The 22,446-nt window shown below is 41.3% G+C and overlaps 1 protein-coding gene across 2 annotated transcripts in view; it reads left to right on the forward strand.

The window, feature by feature from the left end:
* LOC135115182 (balbiani ring protein 3-like) overlaps positions 1 to 20,671 on the forward strand; it is a 59,154-nt gene extending 38,483 nt beyond the window's left edge. For both annotated transcript variants that reach the window (XM_064031684.1, XM_064031685.1), the window contains 6 exons: positions 3,497 to 3,587; positions 8,750 to 12,173; positions 12,615 to 12,905; positions 13,143 to 13,427; positions 13,825 to 14,066; positions 20,478 to 20,671. In XM_064031684.1, the coding sequence (XP_063887754.1) occupies positions 3,497 to 3,587; positions 8,750 to 12,173; positions 12,615 to 12,905; positions 13,143 to 13,427; positions 13,825 to 14,066; positions 20,478 to 20,490 (4,346 nt within the window). In that variant the 3' untranslated portion in view covers positions 20,491 to 20,671. The remainder of the gene's footprint in view (positions 1 to 3,496; positions 3,588 to 8,749; positions 12,174 to 12,614; positions 12,906 to 13,142; positions 13,428 to 13,824; positions 14,067 to 20,477) is intronic.
* The last annotated feature ends 1,775 nt before the right edge of the window (positions 20,672 to 22,446 follow it).

Genomic DNA, 22,446 nt, shown 5'->3' on the forward strand with positions numbered 1-22,446 from the left:
TTTGAAGTATGAAAACCTCCTATTTATCTGACTCTCTATGCTAACATCGTGCAAATAGCCCTATAATGTATGGGGCATTATCTAGGAAGAACCTAGGAGACATTATAACTTTAAAAAAATCTTAAGTGGCAACAATATAGCTGGGTATCATCGTACCCCTGGCAGGTCGTACCACTGCAGGTCCACCCTCTTGAACCGTCCCTTATACGTCGCCTGTGGTTGAAATGACTGCTGTGAAGAACCAGAGGTTCTTGATGCCAATGGATGTGTTGACCTCTCTCTGAACAAAGAAGAGGAGCGCGCACGTCTTTCCCTTGTCACTTAAGGACGGCACGTAGTCTGTGGAGAGGCCTTCGAGAATCCTTTGACGGTCGTCTTCAATAGTGATCCTCATTCCCGACTCTGTTGACCATGAGGTTGTTTGAAGAGCCACCCCAAGCATTTAGCCCACTTCACTTCGACTTTAGGGCTGCAGCAATGATCGTCTGACCTGCTTCCTCCTTATCAAAAAGAACAAGAGAACATTGAAAAATGCAAAAGGATGGCCCTGGTGAAGACTGACAAGCATGTCATAATTTTCCAGAGCGCATCCATTCTTGCAATGACCTCCGTTTACAGGATGCCTCTTGCAACTCCCCTAACAGAAAGTGCCTGTGCTTCCATAGCGGTTTCTAGCTGTCAAAAACGAGGTTATTTATAAGGCCGAGAAGTCCTCTGAAGAAGCCGCGAGCCTTGTTTTATCTGCCAGAAACAATCTTAATACCAAATACCCAATACCAAAGGTGTGAATCTTTAGCTACCTTCTTTTTAGAGACCGATTTGAGATCCAGAAGAATCGGATCTGATTAAATGGGAGGAGTCTGAAGAAACTGGAAAATCGAATCCATGGCAGCAGGTGGATCCACCACCTGTACTGATGTAATAGTCGGGCATCTGTGACATGTACTCTGTCGATGCTGTCGCGTGTTCCCTAATTTTGTCGACCTGAGCCTAACAAGGTTCATTCATAGCAGTAACAGAGGATCGTGTGAAGACAGTAGATCTTACTGAACTTGATACTTTATCTCCCATCTCGCGACCCTGAGGAACAAATCAGCGAAGAATCCTGTTGAGGAGCAGTAACCTGCATTTTTGTCATATGTTTAAATGAAGCATGAGGTGACTAGCTAGTACCTCAATACTGTCTATCTTATTCACCCTTCAAGCACACCTCACAATTAGCACAAGGTATAATGTGCCCTCTGTTTATAAAATCTAGAGGCCGACTGACTAGCCATGCAATGTATCACCCCAGCAGGGCCTCCGATGGACGTGGCCTTCCCACGCTAGTAGTTGAGGCAAAATGGGGGGAAAAGAAGGAAAGAAGGGGAGTAGGGTGGATGGAGGACTTAATCCCATGCACTGCCACACTGAATTGGTTGCGAGGTGGAAATCGCCATGTCATCATTAAATAATTATATAAAAACTACAGGAGCTAGCTAAGATCTAATTGTCATCGTCAAGAGCAGTATTTTCTCTCTCATGGGTATCAATCTCAAGTCGCTATTCAAAGGCGAAAAAGCTCAAATTATATGATAAATGACACAAGGTATGTTGGACTAGAATTACTGTAATCTCACTCGCTCTCGTCCTGCTTCCTTCACATCTTCTATCCCACTTCCTCTCTCTCTCTCTCTCTCTCTCTCTCTCTCTCTCTCTCTCTCTCTCTCTCTCTCTCTCTCTCTCTCTCTCTCTCTCTCTCTCTCTCTCTCTCTCTATATATATATATATATATATATATATACATATATATATTTGTTACGCGTAGCAAAAGAGTGGGAAAGAGAAAGAGAAGTAGAAAGAAGATGAGAAGAACGAGGAGGACCGAGAGAGAGAGAGAGAGAGAGAGAGAGAGAGAGAGAGAGAGAGAGAGAGAGAGATAACCTGACCGCCCTCGCTCAGTTACTTTAAAATTTTATGCGTCTAGCCAATCTTCGTCAATTAATTTCAATAAATTCTATTTGCTCCCTTGTTGAGTCCGATATATTTATCTAAGAGATGAGAGCCTATAACGTAATCAGATCGCACCTAACCTTAGTAGTTACCCTATATTAATTTTCACAAGAGAATCGTCTCTGTAGAGCGAGCTAGTGATGGGAGTGACGAGAGCAGGCCAGTTTCTTGCCCTCCACCACACCTTTGTCCTTTTGTCATGCGACTCGCCCACTCATGAATGCGCGGGGAGAGATGTTACTTCCTTCAAGTTGGGTCTCTGGTGTCATGCAGGACGGGGGTGGGATATATATTACAGGGCGGATATATATTACAGAGCTAGCAGCAGAACGCCCTTGGCAATAAAGTAAGATAAACAACTGGGAGCTGACTGAGTAATGTGCCAGTTATACTCATGGTGATGAGTCACCTTGCCTGTCCTGCATCTGTTGTCACTGCGTGGTGTTGTGAGAGGGAGACGAGTGTGGTTTCCTAATCTTTTTGGCGCCCATCTGTTGTCTTGTATTTGTGTCATCGTCGTTTTTTGCCGTCAATTGTTACTGGGATTCTGCTCGGAGTTTTGGAACCAAGGGATATAGAGATTCTTTGTTGAGCACCGGTTGTTTCCTCTCTTCTCGGGTTTTACCATGATTAGGTGGCATTTTGCGTTCTCTGTGAGATGTAAACATACTGCTGGCCAACAGGAGGATACAGTAGTTGGTGCGCGTCTTTCCATAGGAAGTAGCTCACAGATTATTATAAACCTCATAGAGGTGTGTTTTTAGTCGTAGCTGTACCCTCTAGCGGATGGTTTTACGATTCTTTACTAGTGAGTGAAGTGTTTTCAGCATCTATTGCGTGTTGATTTCTTCTTCTGTGAGCATGTGTGTGTGTGTGTGTGTGTGTGCGTGTGTGTGTGAACCCATTTTCACAACTGCCATGTTTAATTGTTATCGTATTACTTATTATTATATGAAGATATTGAGTGGCAAAGGAGCGAAGGGGTACATGTAAATGGAAAAATGTTTACTTGTAACAAAGTGTGCTGACTATCATGAGTTACCAAAACAATTTTAACGACTATTTTTATTAAATGTTGTTTGTGTTTGGAGAGAAAGAGAGATTCTTCTTTTTTTCTTTTTTATTTAGTAAAGACTATCGTTATCCGTGTAATCCATGTAATTAGGTGATGTCATATATCTCTGTGGCACAGCACGGTGCACAATGGCGGTGACGGGCCAGCGATACGAGGGCGCCACTCCTCTGGTCAAAGTAACTTCCATGTGTGTGAATCGAACTTAAGTTTCAACTAAAGTCCGACGGCTACCGCAGAACCCCTTGTACTCCCGCCCCCCTTGCAGTAAAGAATATGTTAAACACCATAAAGCCACACAATAATAAAACATGTTCTTTTAACTCTCCATCTATTTTCCAGTTTTGCAGGGCACATCAATAGTTTACGGGAATTGCAAACCAAACACACAGGTTGTATTTATTCTCTTATTTATTTATTTATTTTTTTCAGTTTGTGAATCTCCTGACGAATGTACAGGCACCTTCAGAGAGGATTGCAATGACGATGAATTCATTAAGAGTGATCACGGAACCTACTGCAAGTAAGACATGTTACAAACATGCACTTCATCACTTCATTTCCTTACCTTCCTTGCTACCGTATAGAGTCTAGACACTTAATGTTGCTGATAATGATGATGATGATTGTGTGTGTGTGTGTGTGTGTGTGTGTGTGTGTGTGTGTGTGTGTGTGTGTGTGTGTGTGTGTGTGTGTGTGTGTGTGTGTGTGTGTGTGTGTGATTCATGCATGGTTGTGTACTGGTTTCGCGATACTCACAACAGTCTCTCACGGAAAGAGCTCATAAATCACACAACTGTGTCATTATAATATATTTCAGACCTATACAGATGAACTGATAGATATTTGGCTCTGAGATCTGTTTCATTGCTTGCTTTGAACACTATGCTGAAGTGCTCTTTGGAAAAATTCCATTTTTTGCGTGTTTCGTAAGGGGACCGTCCAGAAATATATATATATATATATATATATATATATATATATATATATATATATATATATATATATATATATATATATATATATATATATATATATATATATATATATATATATATATATATTTTTTTTTTTTTTTTTTATTGAAAAGAAATCGAAATATTTAGAAAAGTGCTTGTGTTCGTGAACATCTCTGCCATCACGTGATGAAATATTTTCAAGAAATACACAAAAGTAAAGTTATGGATAAATATCCTAACATCATTCCGCCTTCGTGGGTAAATGCATGCATCATGCATGCATTTACCCATTTTCATATTAAGTTATTTTTTTTTACGCCATAAAAAGAATAAATAAAATAAAATATATAAAAATAAAAATTGAGACGAAGGTCTGTGTTACACATATGCATATTTGTCACATAAAAAAAAAAAATAATAATTCCTATTTACTGATAATAAAGAATTGGCTGGACGGTCCCTTAATGTTTATGTGTTTATGTTGATATTCCGCAGTGTTTCTCAACGTTTCAAACTTTGTGAGAACCTTTACATTAAATTATATATTCAGGGGACCCCTTGGTATGGGATTTGATAGGATAGTAATTTTACATTTGTATGTAATAATCATTAATAAAAGGTTTTCTTTTTACAGAGTCACTCTAAAACTAAATTTATCTGTGCTGTATACTTCTCACCTAACTCCTCTGACTATAAAATTTTTTTTTGACTACTTACCTTCCAAAGTGGAGCACATTCTGACTCTCTTCCCTTTTGTGGAGATATCCATTCTTGGAGACTTCAATGTTCACCACCAGCTTTGTCTCTCCTCTCGCTTCACTGACCATCCTGGTGAACTTGCCTTCAACTCTGCTCTCCTCCACGACCTAGATCAATTGGTGCAACACCCTAATCGTATTTCTGACCATCTTGGAGATATGCCCAACATTCTTGACCTTTTCCTGACCTCTAATCCTGCTTAAGCTGTTACCTTCTCTTCTCCATTGGGCTTCCCCGATGACAATCTCATACCTGTATCTCATATCTGTATCGGTCCAGTCCCTCTTCAGGATCCCTTTAACCTGAGGTGCCTCTTGTGTTTTGCGTCTGCTAGTTAGGAGGACCTGAGGAGGTACTTTGCTGATTTTCCTTGGTATGACTAATGCTTCTGAGTCAGAGACCCGTCTCTGTGTGCCGAACATTTAAGGGAGGTGATAGTGTCTGGCATAAAGGCATACACTCCTTACTCTTTTCCTCAACCTAAACCTTCCGAACCTTGGTTTAACACAGCCTGTTCTCGTGCTATACATGATAGAGAGGTGGCTTACAAAAGGTACTTCAGCCTTTCATCACCAGAATTTCATGCGCTTCATATTATATATATTCATATATAGCCAAAAACTCCTTTATCAATAGAAAGCGTCAAAAACTTTCAAGATCTAACTCCCCTCGTGACTTCTGGCACCTAGCCAAAAACACTTCCAATAACTTTGTTTCTTCTTCTTTCCCTCCTTTATTTTAACCAGATGGTACCACTGCTGTTACATCTATCTATAAAGCTGAATTCTTCCTTGGACGATTTAGGGCTTCTTCCCCCCCTCTTTTCCACCCTCTGATTACATCATGCTACTTATTAAGATTCTTTGTAATGATGTCTTGCATGCCCTTGATGGCTTAAACTCTCGGAAGGCTTATGAACCTGATGGGGTCCCTCCTATTGTTCTCCGAAACTGCGCCTCCATGCTTGCACCTTCTCTATTCAAACTCTGTCAACTCTGTTTGTAAACATGTACCTTTCCTTGCTGAAGTTTGCTTTCATTCAGCCTGTTCCTAAAAAGGGTGACCGTTCTAATCCCTGAAACTACCATCCTATTGCTTTAATTTCTTGCTTATCTAGAGTTTTTGCATCTATCCTCAACAGGAAGATTCTTAAACACCTATTATTCATCAATGATCTTCTTAACCAAACTTCTTGCCCTATTCACTCCTACGCTGATGATACCACTGCACTTTTCCACGTCTTTTCATAGACGTCCAACCCTTCAGAAAGTAAACTGTTCACACAGAGAAGCCACATAACTCGTGACTTCTGATCTCTATAAAAATTTCTGATTGGAGAGAGCAAACTTGGTATTGTTCACTGCCTCAAAAACTCAATTCCTCCATCTATCAACTCAACACAACCTTCCAGATAACTATCCCCTCTTCTTCAATGGCACTCAACCGTTCCCTCTTATATACTGAACATCTTCGGTCTGTCCTTTTCTTATAATCTAAACTGCAAACTTCACATTTCAACTGTAGCTAAAATAGCTTCTATGAAGTTAGGTGTTCTGAGACGTCTCCACCAGCTTTTCTCACTGCCCTCCCTCCTCCATCAGCTGTTAACTCTGTACAAGGGCCTTATCCGTCTATGTATGGAGTATGCTTCACATGTCTGTTGGGTTCCACTCATACAACTTTATTAGACAGGGTGTAATCAAAAACTTTTCATTTCATTAACTCCTTTCCTCTAACTGATTGTCTTGATTGATTGAAAAAAAATAAATAAATAAAAAGACATCTCAGTTAAGACTGTAATCATGGCTGGATTAACTTTAATAAGCTGAATTCCCCATCCTGCGGACCTCCTCTTGATAGATTTCTGCGGCCCCCTAGAAGTCTGCTGATCCCTGGTTGATGAACACTGTTCTTTCGGAACTATGGTAGTCCAAAATAGATGTCTGGCAGGTCAGTCGCATCCTCCCTCTACCTTTTTTTTTTTTTTTTTTTTTTTTTTTTTTTTTTTTTGTTGACGTTCTGGAGAAGGGATTGTATTGATAAGCATCAGATATCCGCCTCCATATTCGCATCCGCAGAGCATCCCCAGTGGAAATCTTATCCATATTACTATCAGCAACAGCGTTTTAAAATAACAAGAGCAGCATCATCTCGCATTCCCATTTAACAACCTTTCTGCCTCCGCCTCTGCGTCAGACAAATGCGGAGGTTGCGGATCTACGTGTTTATGTGTATTAGGATGAGTGAAAGAGACTCCCTGAGAGTGTGAGTCCTTATTGAATGAAAGTGTTAGAGCAATAATGAATGGTGTGAGAGAGAGAGAGAGAGAGAGAGAGAGAGAGAGAGAGAGAGAGAGAGAGAGAGAGAGAGAGAGAGAGAGAGAGAGAGAGAGAGAGAGAGAGAGAGAGAGAGAGAGAGAGAGAGAGAGAGAGAGAATTATGGGAATTATGAGCGTGTGAGTTGAACTAGGCAAAATTTTGAACGATTGAGAGTGAAAGTAAGAATCAATGTATTGAGGAGAAAGTAAACGTGATTGAGAGTCAGCGTGAACAGAGAAAACAAGCGTGAGTTTGATAATGAAATTAAGTGAAAGATTAAATGTGAGTATGAGTGAGATTGAGAGTGGAAGTGGAAATGAATGGTAGTTAGAATGAGAGTGAGTGAAAGTCAGCGTGAGTGAAAGAGAACGCAACTGTGAATAAATGTGAAAGTAAGCGAAAGATGTAGGGCGAACGATTACGAACAATCCTGAGGATTAATAAATACTGGGTGTCTCCTTACAAGTTTCCATACATTTGAAAAAAGTCATGAGAAAACAATTTCATTTATGTAATATGCTCCACAATGATCCATTACTTTGCTAACATTTCAATACGTCTCGCCCATTCTTGATAAACAAGCATTAGCACAGCCGTTTTTACGCTTCTAATGGCGTCGGTAATACGTTCCGTAAGATGATTTATGTCTCGTATCTTTTCCTGATAAACCAGGGCATTCAAATGCCCCGAAAGTTGAAAATCGAGAAAAAACAAAGGGGGGATGAGATAAGGAGATCCGGAAGGCCACCCCACAGGACCACCCCGACTCATCCAAGACTCTGGAAATGTTAAAAAGTAAATGTATGGAAACTTATGAGACTTATGAGACTGACTGAGAGAGAGAATGGAATTATTCAAGAGATTGGGAGCAAGAGGGAGTGAGCAAGGATGGAAAGTGAATGCTATGGAATGAGTGAGGGGAAGAGAGCGAAGTATCACTCCCTTGTCCTTTTATCTTAGACAGATATGGGGAGAGAAAGAGGTTTGAGATAAGGCGAAAGAAGAAGGGAGAGGAAAGGACGTATTACGAAGTAGAGGGAGGAAGAGTGTTCGTAACAGAGAAAGGAGGGTACATGTGCAAGAAGTGGGGGGAAGGATGACGGAGGAGGATTGGAATTCAGGGAGAAAGGACAGAGGATGAATATCAGCAAGAAAGATGAGGAGTTTGTGAAGAATTAGAGGAAGAGATGAAATAGCGATAAATAAGTATTCTCTTTTCTTGTCCCCTTACTCCTTTGTCCCTTTTTTTTTTTTGCATTAGTGAGATTATCCGCTAATGAAATAATTTGTTTTAGCCGATATCCACTCGAGATTTAAATATATATGTATATATATATATATATATATATATATATATATATATATATATATATATATATATATATATATATATATATATATATATATATGTACTTATGTTTATAAATGAGATTATCCACTAATGAAATAATTTGTTTTAGCCAATATCCACTCGAGATTTCAATCTAAGGAGGTATATGTATATATATATATATATATATATATATATATATATATATATATATATATATATATATATATATATATATATATATATATATATATATATATATATATATATATATATATATATATATATATATATATATATTTGTACTTATGTTTTATAGATGCTGCCATCCTTGTGATTCTGGTGACTGCGACGGGCGGTGTGTGAGCAACGGTAATCTCTGCACTACTGACGAGTATGCTGATGGGGCCTGTGATGATACTGGAGGCAGCTGCACCTGCTGTAAACTTTGTACTTCTGATACTTGCGATGGGCGGTGTGTGAGCGGCAGTACCAGCTGCAATGCTGGAGAGTATACTGATGGGACTTGTAGTAGGCTTTCAAGCAGCTGCTCTTGCTGTAAATCTTGCAGTTCTGGTACTTGCGATGGGCGGTGTGCGACCAGCAGTAGCAGCTGCATTACTGGCGAGTACGCTGATGGTACTTGTGATGGTCCTGCAAGCAGTTGCACCTGCTGTAAATCTTGTGGTTCTGGTATTTGCGATGGCCGGTGTGTGAGCGACAGTAGCAGCTGCATTACTGGCGAGTACGCTGATGGAACTTGTGATGGTCCTGCAAGCAGCTGCTCCTGCTGTAAATCTTGTGATTCTGGTACTTGCGCTGGTCGGTGTGCTAGCGATAGTAACAGTTGCAATGCTGGCGAGTATGCTGATGGGCCTTGTGATGGTCTTGCAAGCAGCTGCACCTGCTGTAAACCTTGTAGTTCTGATACTTGCGATGGGAGGTGTGTGAGCGACAGTACCAGCTGCAGTGCTGGAGAATACGCTGATGGGACTTGTAACAGTCTTTCAAGTACCTGCACCTGCTGTAAACTTTGTACTTCTGATACTTGCGATGGGCGGTGTGTGAGCGACAGTACCAGCTGCAATGTTGGAGAGTACGCTAGTGGGACTTGTGATAGTCCTTCAAGCACCTGCACCTGCTGTAAACCTTGTACTTCTGATAATTGCAATGGGCGGTGTGTGAGCGCCGGTACCAGCTGCAATGTTGGAGAGTACGCTGGTGGGACTTGTAATAGTCTTTCAAGCACCTGCACCTGCTGTAAACTTTGTACTTCTGATAATTGCGGTGGGCGGTGTGTGACCGCCGGTACCAGCTGCAATGTTGGAGAGTACGCTGATGGGACTTGTAATAGTCTTTCAAGCAGCTGCTCTTGCTGTAAATCTTGCAGTTCTGGTACTTGCGATGGGCGGTGTGCGACCAGCAGTAGCAGCTGCGTTATTGGCGAGTATGCTGATGGTACTTGTGATGGTCCTGCAAGCAGCTGCTCCTGCTGTAAATCTTGTGGTTCTGGTACTTGCGCTGGTCGGTGTGCTAGCGATAGTAACAGTTGCAATGCTGGCGAGTATGCTGATGGGCCTTGTGATGGTCTTGCAAGCAGCTGCACCTGCTGTAAACCTTGTAGTTCTGATACTTGCGATGGGAGGTGTGTGAGCGACAGTACCAGCTGCAGTGCTGGAGAATACGCTGATGGGACTTGTAACAGTCTTTCAAGTACCTGCACCTGCTGTAAACTTTGTACTTCTGATACTTGCGATGGGCGATGTGTGAGCGACAGTACCAGCTGCAATGTTGGAGAGTACGCTAGTGGGACTTGTGATAGTCCTTCAAGCACCTGCACCTGCTGTAAACCTTGTACTTCTGATAATTGCAATGGGCGGTGTGTGAGCGCCGGTACCAGCTGCAATGTTGGAGAGTACGCTGGTGGGACTTGTAATAGTCTTTCAAGCAGCTGCTCTTGCTGTAAATCTTGCAGTTCTGGTACTTGCGATGGGCGGTGTGCGACCAGCAGTAGCAGCTGCGTTATTGGCGAGTATGCTGATGGTACTTGTGATGGTCCTGCAAGCAGCTGCTCCTGCTGTAAATCTTGTGGTTCTGGTACTTGCGCTGGTCGGTGTGCTAGCGATAGTAACAGTTGCAATGCTGGCGAGTATGCTGATGGGCCTTGTGATGGTCTTGCAAGCAGCTGCACCTGCTGTAAACCTTGCAGTTCTGGTACTTGCGCTGGTCGGTGTGCTAGCGATAGTAACAGTTGCAATGCTGGCGAGTATGCTGATGGGCCTTGTGATGGTCTTGCAAGCAGCTGCACCTGCTGTAAACCTTGTAGTTCTGATACTTGCGATGGGAGGTGTGTGAGCGACAGTACCAGCTGCAGTGCTGGAGAATACGCTGATGGAACTTGTAACAGTCTTTCAAGTACCTGCACCTGCTGTAAACTTTGTACTTCTGATACTTGCGATGGGCGGTGTGTGAGCGACAGTACCAGCTGCAATGTTGGAGAGTACGCTGGTGGGACTTGTGATAGTCCTTCAAGCACCTGCACCTGCTGTAAACCTTGTACTTCTGATAATTGCGGTGGGCGGTGTGTGACCGCCGGTACCAGCTGCAATGTTGGAGAGTACGCTGATGGGACTTGTAATAGTCTTTCAAGCAGCTGCTCTTGCTGTAAATCTTGCAGTTCTGGTACTTGCGATGGGCGGTGTGCGACCAGCAGTAGCAGCTGCGTTATTGGCGAGTATGCTGATGGTACTTGTGATGGTCCTGCAAGCAGTTGCACCTGCTGTAAATCTTGTGGTTCTGGTACTTGCGCTGGTCGGTGTGCTAGCGATAGTAACAGTTGCAATGCTGGCGAGTATGCTGATGGGCCTTGTGATGGTCTTGCAAGCAGCTGCTCCTGCTGTAAATCTTGTGGTTCTGGTACTTGCGCTGGTCGGTGTGCTAGCGATAGTAACAGTTGCAATGCTGGCGAGTATGCTGATGGGCCTTGTGATGGTCTTGCAAGCAGCTGCACCTGCTGTAAACCTTGTAGTTCTGATACTTGCGATGGGAGATGTGTGAGCGACAGTACCAGCTGCAGTGCTGGAGAATACGCTGGTGGGACTTGTGATAGCCCTTCAAGCACCTGCACCTGCTGTAAACCTTGTACTTCTGATAATTGCGGTGGGCGGTGTGTGACCGCCGGTACCAGCTGCAATGTTGGAGAGTACGCTGATGGGACTTGTAATAGTCTTTCAAGCAGCTGCTCTTGCTGTAAATCTTGCAGTTCTGGTACTTGCGATGGGCGGTGTGCGACCAGCAGTAGCAGCTGCGTTATTGGCGAGTACGCTGATGGTACTTGTGATGGTCCTGCAAGCAGCTGCACCTGCTGTAAATATTGTAGTTCTGCTGTCTGCTCTGGACTGTGTGTGGAAGACGATCTCCTCTGCACTGGTGACAACGAGTACATTGAAGGCTTCTGTGCTGGTACTGGTAACAGCTGCTTCTGCTGTAAAACTTGTACAGCTATTGACTGCCCTGGCCGGTGTGTGAAGGACAGTATCTTCTGCACTGATGACGAGTTCATTCAGGGGTACTGTGATGGAGGATCCTGCGTCTGTTGTCAAACTTGTAACTCTCCAGACCCTCTGTGTGCCGATGCAGGGGGCACATGTGTCCTTGCTGGGAAGGACTGTCCATGTGGCTATTGGCCCAGTTCTGACTTGGGGTGCAATAGTGGAAACGAGAACTGCATCTGTTGTGTTCCCGTAAGTTGTAATATTATACTTTATTTATTTTTTTCTTTATCGAACAGTATAACTAATTATGCGTCGTCTATCCATTCTCATTACTTATAAACCTTACTATTTAAGGAAACTGCATTTTCACTCCTGTTCCGCCTGTATTAATGGTAGAGTTAGTTTGCACGTTCAAGTTTTCATCGTCTTCATTGGTATCAACCCTGAAAGCCTAACATTCTTTGTTCTTATCGTAGTTCTAGAAACAATATTCCTTCATATAATTAGTAACAAGACATATTATTATCTCCAATATATCACTCATTTGGTGTGTAAGAAATTATAGAAATACTGATATGTTACATATTTTGAAAATACTATTCAATATTTCCTAACCCGAGAATGTAATGCATCTATTCTATCGAAATATAAATGTGCTATCTTCATCATGTCTTCATGTCTCTTCACTAGTGCACGCCATCAAGTGCTTGCAGCGGAGGCCACAATCCTGGAAGGTGTGTGACGAACACGGTGTTTTGTAATGGGACTGACGAATACATCTCAAGTGATGGATGTTTTAGTGGAAATAGTTCTGAATGCTCGTGCTGCAAGACTTGCACACCTGACCAGATATGCGCCCTTGAAAAAGGTGTGTGCTACAATAAAGCTCTACAATCGACGTGTCCATCTGGAAAAAGAGAGAGTACGCTTGGTGGAGGTTGTTGTAGTGATGATAATTGTATTTGCTGTGTTGTAGATGAGGTTAGTATATTGTTTATCTTTTTTCCTGTGTGTGTGTGTGTGTGTGTGTGTGTGTGTGTCATTTATCCTTATTCCGAAAGATAATTTTCTATGCAGCAATTATGAAACAAAAACTGTAATATCTGCAAGTGTAAAATATTTCAAAACATTAAGTAATTTGTCGACATTATAGCACCTCGAATTATTATACACTTTAATAATCTTACTAACCATGACTTTGTCCATTTTTTCCATCAGTGTACTACTTCAACGACCTGTGACTCAGACACATATAATACAAGATGTATTAAGAACAGTGAACTTTGCAGTCCAGATGAACTTTTCTACGAGTCAGATGATGTTTGTGATGGCAATGATAAGTGTTATAAGGCTTGCTATCCTGACGAAACATGCACTTCAGAGAAAGGAATCTGCTTAACAAAAGCTAGCGGAGGATGTTATAACGGTCTTGTTAAGAGTTCCACTGGCTCTTGCTGTGACTCTTCGAAATGCGATTGCTGTGTTCCGGACACCGTAGATCTTGTAAGTTTAGGGTTCTCCCCCCCCCCCACCCAAACACACGCACACACACACACACACACACTTTCACACACACTCTCTCTCTCTCTCTCTCTCTCTCTCTCTCTCTCTCTCTCTCTGTCTCTCTCTCTCTCTCCCTCCTTCCCTCCCTCCCTCTCTCCCTCCCTCCCTCTCTTTCTCTCTCTCCCTCTCTCTCTCTCTCTCTCTCTCTCTCTCTCTCTCTCTCTCTCTCTGCATATGTGTGTGTGTGTATTAGCAGAGGATAGTTCATGATGTGCATTTATTGCAAAAAAAAAAAAAGAAGAATTTATCAAAAATTATTTATAGCGGAATAAAATTATCTAATTAAAAATATCACAATTATGCTACCATAAACTTTTAATCTCGTGTCTTTTCCCAGTGTTGGACTAATGGCCCTCTTGCCGACGGGAATCCTGTAATAAAACCGGGAGCCTGTGGTAATAGTATTGGTGATTACGAAACAGATGATGGTTGTGAAGCTCTAACTTGCAAGTTATGCAAGCCTGACCAAGATTGTTGCAATAGAGGAGGAAGATGCTACACAGACACGTGTCCCGCTGGACTTGAGAAGGCAGACATTGGAGGTTGCCGTAATAATCAGCACTGTGTTTGTTGTGTTCTGTAAGTATCAATCAATCAATCAATAAATATATATATATATATATATATATATATATATATATATATATATATATATATATATATATATATATATATATATATATATATATATATATATATACAAAAGGAGGAGGCAGTAGACACCTGCCGAAACGATAATTACTCCCAGTGAGGTCTAAAACACTGTTCAGGGGGTGCTGTGAACTTATCATTAAACCCAGCTGTGACCTCACTGAACGTTTCCCTTTGTGTCTCACAACACAAGGGGGCAGTCACAGCCTGCCCTCTAAAGACAACTCTCTTCCTCCTCACAAAACTACAATCACCTAATAACACACACACCCTTTACCCAAAAAAAAATTTTAATATCATCATGGCGACTCCTACACCAGCCTCGGAGTCCCCATCTGGGGAGGGGACCATAAATGTCCCCAGGTCGGACTGCCTTTCTGTCGACGACCCTAAGTGTCTTGACACCCCCCTCAACTTTTTCTTCATTAACTTCTGCAACATTCGCGGTCTAAGATCTAATTTTCAATCTGTAGAACACCACCTCTCCTCTTCTAAACCTCATCTTCTTTTCCTCACTGAAACTCAGGTGTCTGAGGCAACTGACAGTATCCCCTTTTCTGTTCTCTCCTACTTTCTCTATCCTCATTTTCGATCCAAAGCTGGATGCTGCGTTTATGTGCGCAATGACTTAACCTGCTCTCATGCCCACGCTCTTGAATCTTCCAAGTTTTCCACCATCTGGCTACGACTACAGAGTCACTCTCATACTAAATTTATCTGTGCTGTATACCTCTCTCCTAACTCCTCTGACTATAAGAAATTCTTTGACTACTTAAGTTCCAAAGTGGAGCACATTCTGACCCTCTTCCCTTTTGCAGAGATCTCCATTCTTGGAGACTTCAATGTTCACCACCAGCTTTGGCTTTCCTCTCCCTTCACTGACCATCCTGGTGAACTAGCCTACAACTTTGCTATCCTCCATGACCTAGAGGAATTGGTGCAACACCCTACTCGCATTCCTGACCGTCTTGGAGATACGCCCAACATTCTTGACCTTTTCCTGACCTCTAATCCTTCTGCTTATGCTGTCACCCTTTCTTCTCCGTTGGGCTCCTCCGATCACAATCTCATATCTTTATCTTGTCCTATCACTCCAATCCCTCCTCAGGATCCCCCTAAGCAAAGGTGCCTCTGGCATTTTGCCTCTGCTAGTTGGGAGGACCTGAGGAGGTATTTTGCTGATTTTCTTTGGAATGACTACTGCTTCCGTGTCAGAGACCCGTCCTTGTGTGCTGAGCGCATAACAGAGGTGATAGTGTCTGGCATGGAGGCGTACATTCCTCACTCTTTTTCTCGTCCTAAACCTTCTAAACCTTGGTTTAACACAGCTTGTTCTCGTGCTATACATGATAGAGAGGTGGCCCACAAAAGGTACTTAAGCCTCCCATCACCAGAATCTCATGCACTTTATATTTCTGCCCGGAACCATGCCAAGTCTGTTCTCAAACTAGCCAAAAACTCCTTCATTAACAGAAAATGCCAAAAATATCTCCAATAACTTTGCTTCTTCTTCTTTCCCTCCTCTACTTCAACCAGATGGCACCACTGCTATGACATCTATTTCTAAAGCTGAACTCTTTGCTCAAACCTTTGCTAAAAACTCTACCTTGGACGATTCTGGGCTTGTTCCTCCCTCTCCTCCACCCTCTGACTACTTCATGCCACGTATTAAAATTCTTCGCAATGATGTTTTCCATGCCCTCGCTGGCCTAAACTCTCGGAAGGCTTATGGACCTGATGGGGTCCCTCCTATTGTTCTCCGAAACTGTGCCTCCGTGCTTGCACCTTGCCTAGTCAAACTCTTTCAGCTCTGTCTGTCAACATCTACCTTTCCTTCTTGCTGGAAGTTTGCCTACATTCAACCTGTTCCTAAAAAGGGTGACCGCTCTAATCCCTCAAACTACCGTCCTATTGCTTTAATTTCCTGCTTATCTAAAGTTTTTTAATCTATCCTCAACAGGAAGATTCTTAAACATCTATCACTTCATAACCTTCTATCTGATCGCCAGTATGGGTTCCGTCAAGGCCACTCTACTGGTGATCTGGCTTTCCTTACTGAGTCTTGGTCATCCTCTTTTAGAGATTTCGGTGAAACTTTTCCTGTTGCATTGGACATATCAAAAGCCTATGATAGAGTCTGGCACAAAGCTTTGATTTCCAAACTACCCTCCTACGGTTTCTATCCTTCTCTCTGTAACTTCATCTCAAGTTTCCTTTCTGACCGTTCTATTGCTGCTGTGGTAGACGGTCACTGTTCTTCTCCTAAATCTATTAACAGTGATGTTCCTCAGGGTTCTAGCTAAAACAGCTTCTATGAAGTTAGGTGTTCTGAGACGTCTCCGCCAGTTTTTCTCACCCCCCCAGCTGCTAACTCTGTACAAGGGCCTTATCCGTCCATGTATGGAGTATGCTTCACATGTCTGGGGGGGTTCCACTCATACTGCTCTTCTAGACAGGGTGGAATCAAAAGCTTTTCGTCTCATGAACTCCTCTCCTCTAACTGACTGTCTTCAGCCTCTCTCTCACCGCCGCAATGTTGCATATCTAGCTGTCTTCTACCGCTATTTTCATGCTAACTGCTCTTCTGATCTTGCTAACTGCATGCCTCCCCTCCTTCCGCGGCCTCGCTGCACAAGACTTTCTTCTTTCTCTCACCCCTATTCTGTCCACCTCTCTAACGCAAGAGTTAACCAGTATTCTCAATCATTCATCCCTTTCTCTGGTAATCTCTGGAACTCCCTGCCTGCTTCTGTATTTCCACCTTCCTATGACTTGAATTCCTTCAAGAGGGAGGTTTCAAGACACTTATCCACCAATTTTTTACCACTGCTTTGACCCTTTTATGGGACTGGCATTTCAGTGGGCATTTTTTTTATTAGATTTTTGTTTCCCTTGGCCAGTATCCATCCTACATAAAAAAATAAATAAATAAATAAATATATATATATATATATATATATATATATATATATATATATATATATATATATATATATATATATATATATATATATATATATATATATATATATATATATATATATATATATATATATATATATATATATACACACACATAACGTGTTGATAAATATCTAGACTGTAATCCACAGCTAACAGCGTATGTTTGTTAGTGATTAACTTCCTTCCTTGGTAGTGATTAACTTTCTCAGGAAATGTGAGAACCTCATTTCATCTATTTCCTTTCTTTACTATAAAATTTCCTCCCCCGTAACATATTTTTTCCCGACCTGTTTTTCCTGTACGGCTTATGCCGGAGGGAGTAGAGCCTTCTGCTTTCTTATCCTTTTCTTCCATTATCACCTTAGTAGTCCTAGGTCAGGTCACCTCGTGAGGACCGCAAGGTTTGTTGTGGCCTGTTTTTTCTATGTAACTCTCTCTCTCTCTCTCTCTCTCTCTCTCTCTCTCTCTCTCTCTCTCTCTCTCTCTCTCTCTCTCTCTCTCTCTCTCTCTATATATATATATATATATATATATATATATATATATATATATATATATATATATATATATATATATATATATATATATATATATATATATATATATATATATATATATATATATATATATATATATATATATATATATATATATAGATAGATAGATAGATAGATAGATAGATAGATAGATAGATAGATTTATTTTTAAGGAGTGACACTAGCCAAGGGCAACAAAAATCCAATAAAAAAAAAAGCACTGAGAGGCCAGTCCCACAAAAAGGTTACAAAGCGGTATTAAAAAATTGAAGGATAAGAGTCTTGAAATGTCCCTCTTAATGGAATTCAAGTCATAGGAAGGTGGAAATACAAAAGCAGGCAGGGACTTCCAGAGTTTAACAGAGAAAGGGATGAATGATTGAGAATACTGATTAACTCTTGCATTAGAGAGGTTGACAGAATAGGGGTGAGAAAAAAGAAGAAAGTCTTTTGAAACGAGGCCGTGAGAGGAGGACAGGCATGCAGTTAGTAAGATCAGAAGAGCAGTTAGCATGAAAATAGCGGTAGAAGACAGCTAGAGATGGAGCATTGCGGCGATGAGAGAGAGGCTGAAGACAGTCAGTTAGAGGAGAGAAGTTGATGAGACGAAAAAATTTTGATTCCACCCTGTCTAGAAGACTGGTATGAATGGAACCCCTCCCCCAAGACATGTGAAGCATACTACATACATGGACGGATAAGGCCCTTGTACAGAGTTAGCAGCTGGGAGGGTGAGAAAAAACTGGCGGAGATGTCTCAGAACATCTAACTTCATAGAAACTGTTTTAGCTAGACATGAAATGTGAAGTTTCCAGTTCTTATTATAAGTAAGGGACAGACCGAGTATGTTCAGTGTAGAAGAGAGGGACAGTTGAGTGTCATTGAAGAAGAGGGGATAGTTGTCTGGAAGGTTGTGTCGAGTTGATAGATGGAGGAATTGAGTTTTTGAGGCATTGAACAATACCAAGTTTGCTCTTCCCCACTCAGAAATTTTAGAAAGAACAGAAGTCAGGCGTTCTGTGGTTTCCCTACGTGGAATGTTTACTTCCTGAAAGGTTGGATGTCTATGAAAAGACGTGGAAAAGTGCAAGGTGGTATCATCAGCGTAGGAGTGGATATGAAAAGAAGTTTGGTTTAGAAGGTTATTGATGAATAATAAGAAGAGAGTGGGTGACAGGATAGAACCCTGAGGAACACCACTTTTAAAAGAAGAAGAACAGTGAGCATCTACCACTGTAGCAAAAGAAAGGTGAGAAAGGAGACTTGAGATGAAGTCACAGAGAGAAGGATAGAAGCAGTAGGAGGCTATTTAAGAAACCAAAGCTTTGTGCCAGACTCTATCAAAAGCTCTTGATATGTCCAAGGCAACAGCAAAAGTTACACCAAAATCTCTAAAAAAGGATGACCAAGACTCAATAAGGAAAGCCAGAAGATCACCAATAGAGCGACCATGACGGAACCCGTACTGGCGACCAGATAAAAGGTTGTGAAGTGATAGATGTTGAAGAATCTTCCCGTTGAGGATAGATTGAAAAACTTTAAATTGGCAAGAAATTAAAGCAATAGGACGGTAGTTTGAGGAATTAAACTGTCACCCTTTTTTTAGGAACAGGCTGAATGTATGCAAACTTCCAGCAAGAAGGAAAGGTAGATGTTGACAGACAGAGCTGAAAGATTTTGATTAGGCAAGGTGCAAGCATGGAGACACAGTTTCAGAGAAGAATAGAAGGGACCCCATGAGGTCCATTAGCCTTCCGAGGGGTTAGGCCAGCCAGTGCATGGAAAATATCATTGTGAAGAATTTTAATATGTAGCATGAAGTAGTCAGAAAGTGGAGGAGAGGGAGGAACAGGCCCAGAATCGTCCAAGTTTTTAGCAAAGTTTTGAGCGAAATGTTCAGCTTTAGAAATAAATGTGATATCAGTGATTCTTGTGATGGAAGGCTTAAGTACTTTTTGTGGGCTACCTCTCTATCATGTATAGCACGAGAACAAGCTGTGTTAAAGAGAAAAAGAGTGAGGAATGTACGCCTCCATGCCATTATCTTCGGAGGAGCCCAACGGAGAAGAGAGGGTGACAGTATAAGCAAGATTAGAGATCAGGAAAAGGTCAAGAATGTTGGGTGTATCTCCAAGACGGTCAGGAATACGAGTAGGGTGTTGCACCAATTGCTCTAGGTCGTGGAGGATAGTAAAGCTGAAGGCTAGTTCACCAGGATGGTCACTGAAGGGAGAGGAAAGCCAAAAGCTGGTGGTGAACATTAAAGTCTCCAAGAATAGAGATCTCTGCGAAAGAGAAGAGTCATAATGTGCTCTACTTTGGAAGTTAAGTAGTCAAAGAATTTCTCATAGTCAGAGGAGTTAGGTGAGAGGTATGCAACACAAATATATATATATATATATATATATATATATATATATATATATATATATATATATATATATATATATATATATATATATATATATATATATATATATATATATATATATATATATATATATATATATATATATATATATATATATATATATATATATATATATATATATATATATATATATATATATATATATATATATATATATATATATATATATATATATATATATATATATATATATATATATATATATATATATATATATATATACATAGTGTGTGTGTGTGTGTGTGTGTGTGTGTGTGTGTGTGTGTGTGTGTGTTTGTGCATAAATGTAATTTCTTCAACATAAAAGTATATTTTTATGCCACATGGAATAAATGCACATTAACAAAGTTTGGTTCGTAACACGAATGTTGTGTTCACTTGACCTCACTGTGCTTTCTCTCTTTCCAGACTTGGCCAATAGAGCATGATTCTCTTGGCACCCTGACTGCACAGTTGTGTCCTGACCAGTGTTTAAAGCATCACCAACCGTCTTTAAATCAATGAATGTCTCTGAATAATTATCTACAACATGACATCTGTTCTTTGTTTTCTTTTGTGATTTTTCTTAATGTGAAGAAAAAAAAAATCGCACGGACAAGAAATGGTGTTTTCTTTTCCTTTTACCGAGATCAGAAGAGCAAAAGCAAGGTATTAGTGAGACAAATGCCACGTTTCTTGTATGAGAAAAGCTTAATGACACTGGTGAAGAGATTGTTGGAGGAGAAGGTGATGGTTTTTTAAGCAGGATCGACAGGCAGGAACATCCTTACTTTACAAATGCAAATCGTAACTTAATGTACATTCCGTATATTTATTTAGGAATTGATATATTGAAATCACAGCCCGCTTAATTTTTAGTTATTTTTCTTCTATGTAAACTATACCCTATTTTTACTTATTTTACCTCTCATTTTAACATTACTAGTGTTTTTATGCACTTTTATAATACACCGATATAGTTATGACCTTAGTTATTGCTGCACCACACAAGAATATATATATATATATATATATATATATATATATATATATATATATATATATATATATATATATATATATATATATATATAATTAAAAGTGATGGCAAGCTCTGCATTTATTATTTTCTTCAAGGTATTTTCTCTATACCTTAGCAGTGTCTTATATTATATGTTATCTGACCAGATCGAATCTTTCTAAGTAAGCTTTCTTGTGTTGTGCACCAGCACGAACTGTGTAATCTAATCCCGTTTGTTTCTATTAGGTGTAGCAGTTCTGATTCTTCTATGGATTGATCATTGTATGTATATTTGTATTTCCCATTCCTCAAGCCTTTTGTAAGTTCTGCAGCAGTTATATGTTCTGGCCAACCTGTGTTTTCAGAAGTATAGAGGCTGAGCTTGATGTCTAACGATTGCAATAACGATTGCAGAAATAAAGTTCAAGATAAAGACATCAAGCTCAGCCTCTATACTTCTGAAACACACACACACACACACAAATGTCAGTGGAAGTCCCGCCGCTAACCTGTAGGTGTATGACACCTGTTCCCTCGCACTGCTACTTCTCCCCGCTCACAGTAATCATGTCAACGACACCCTTCTTCTATGGCATACAGCACGAAACATGGACGATACTTCTAGAACAGCCGGTGTCCAACAACACACGACGACGGACACCCTCCACACTCACCATAGCAGTAGCGCCTCACTCAGTGACCACCATGAGATGAGGCAGGGGCGCTGATGCCCCCTCTCCGTACCCGTTTCCTAAACACCCCTATGCAATGTGGCCTAAACCACCACATTGATAGCTTGTTGGTGAGTTAAGCAGTCCCTGGCGAGATTATTACGGCCATCACACACAAAACACCGTTGACTTGCGGCAGCCACACGAGGCGCGGCGCCATAGCCTACTGTGGCGCCACGGCACGCCTCCGATGACGATGACCCAATGGGGCTGTCGTCCCTGATGACCGCTCAGAACCTGGTTCAAGTCGAAAGCCTCCATACGTGACCCAGCTCTCAGCAGCCGGCGAACGTCCTCCGACAATCCGGCCTAGAAGGCGCAGGCACGGGTTTTGTCACTTATTCCATCAAACAGGGAGGGCAGGCGCCGAAGCTCAGCCAAATACACATCTGGAGACTCCCCATTGCGCAATTTTCGACTTACGAACTGTTCATAGGCCACGTAAGAGTGCACTGCAAATGCAGCCAGCAGTGCCTCCTTCACCTTTTCAGTCTTTTTCCTGTCCGACTAGAGCAGCTGTAGGTACACGGTGTAATGCCACCCCCCCCCTCCGGTTCCCCCCTCCTCCCTCCTCCTCACCTGTCCGATCAGAGCTCTAATGAGACGAGGCAAAGATCTTCATGGTGAAGAAGAAGAAAAAAGAAGA

Source organism: Scylla paramamosain, chromosome 29 (genome assembly GCF_035594125.1).
Source record: "Scylla paramamosain isolate STU-SP2022 chromosome 29, ASM3559412v1, whole genome shotgun sequence".
Taxonomy (NCBI): domain Eukaryota; kingdom Metazoa; phylum Arthropoda; class Malacostraca; order Decapoda; family Portunidae; genus Scylla; species Scylla paramamosain.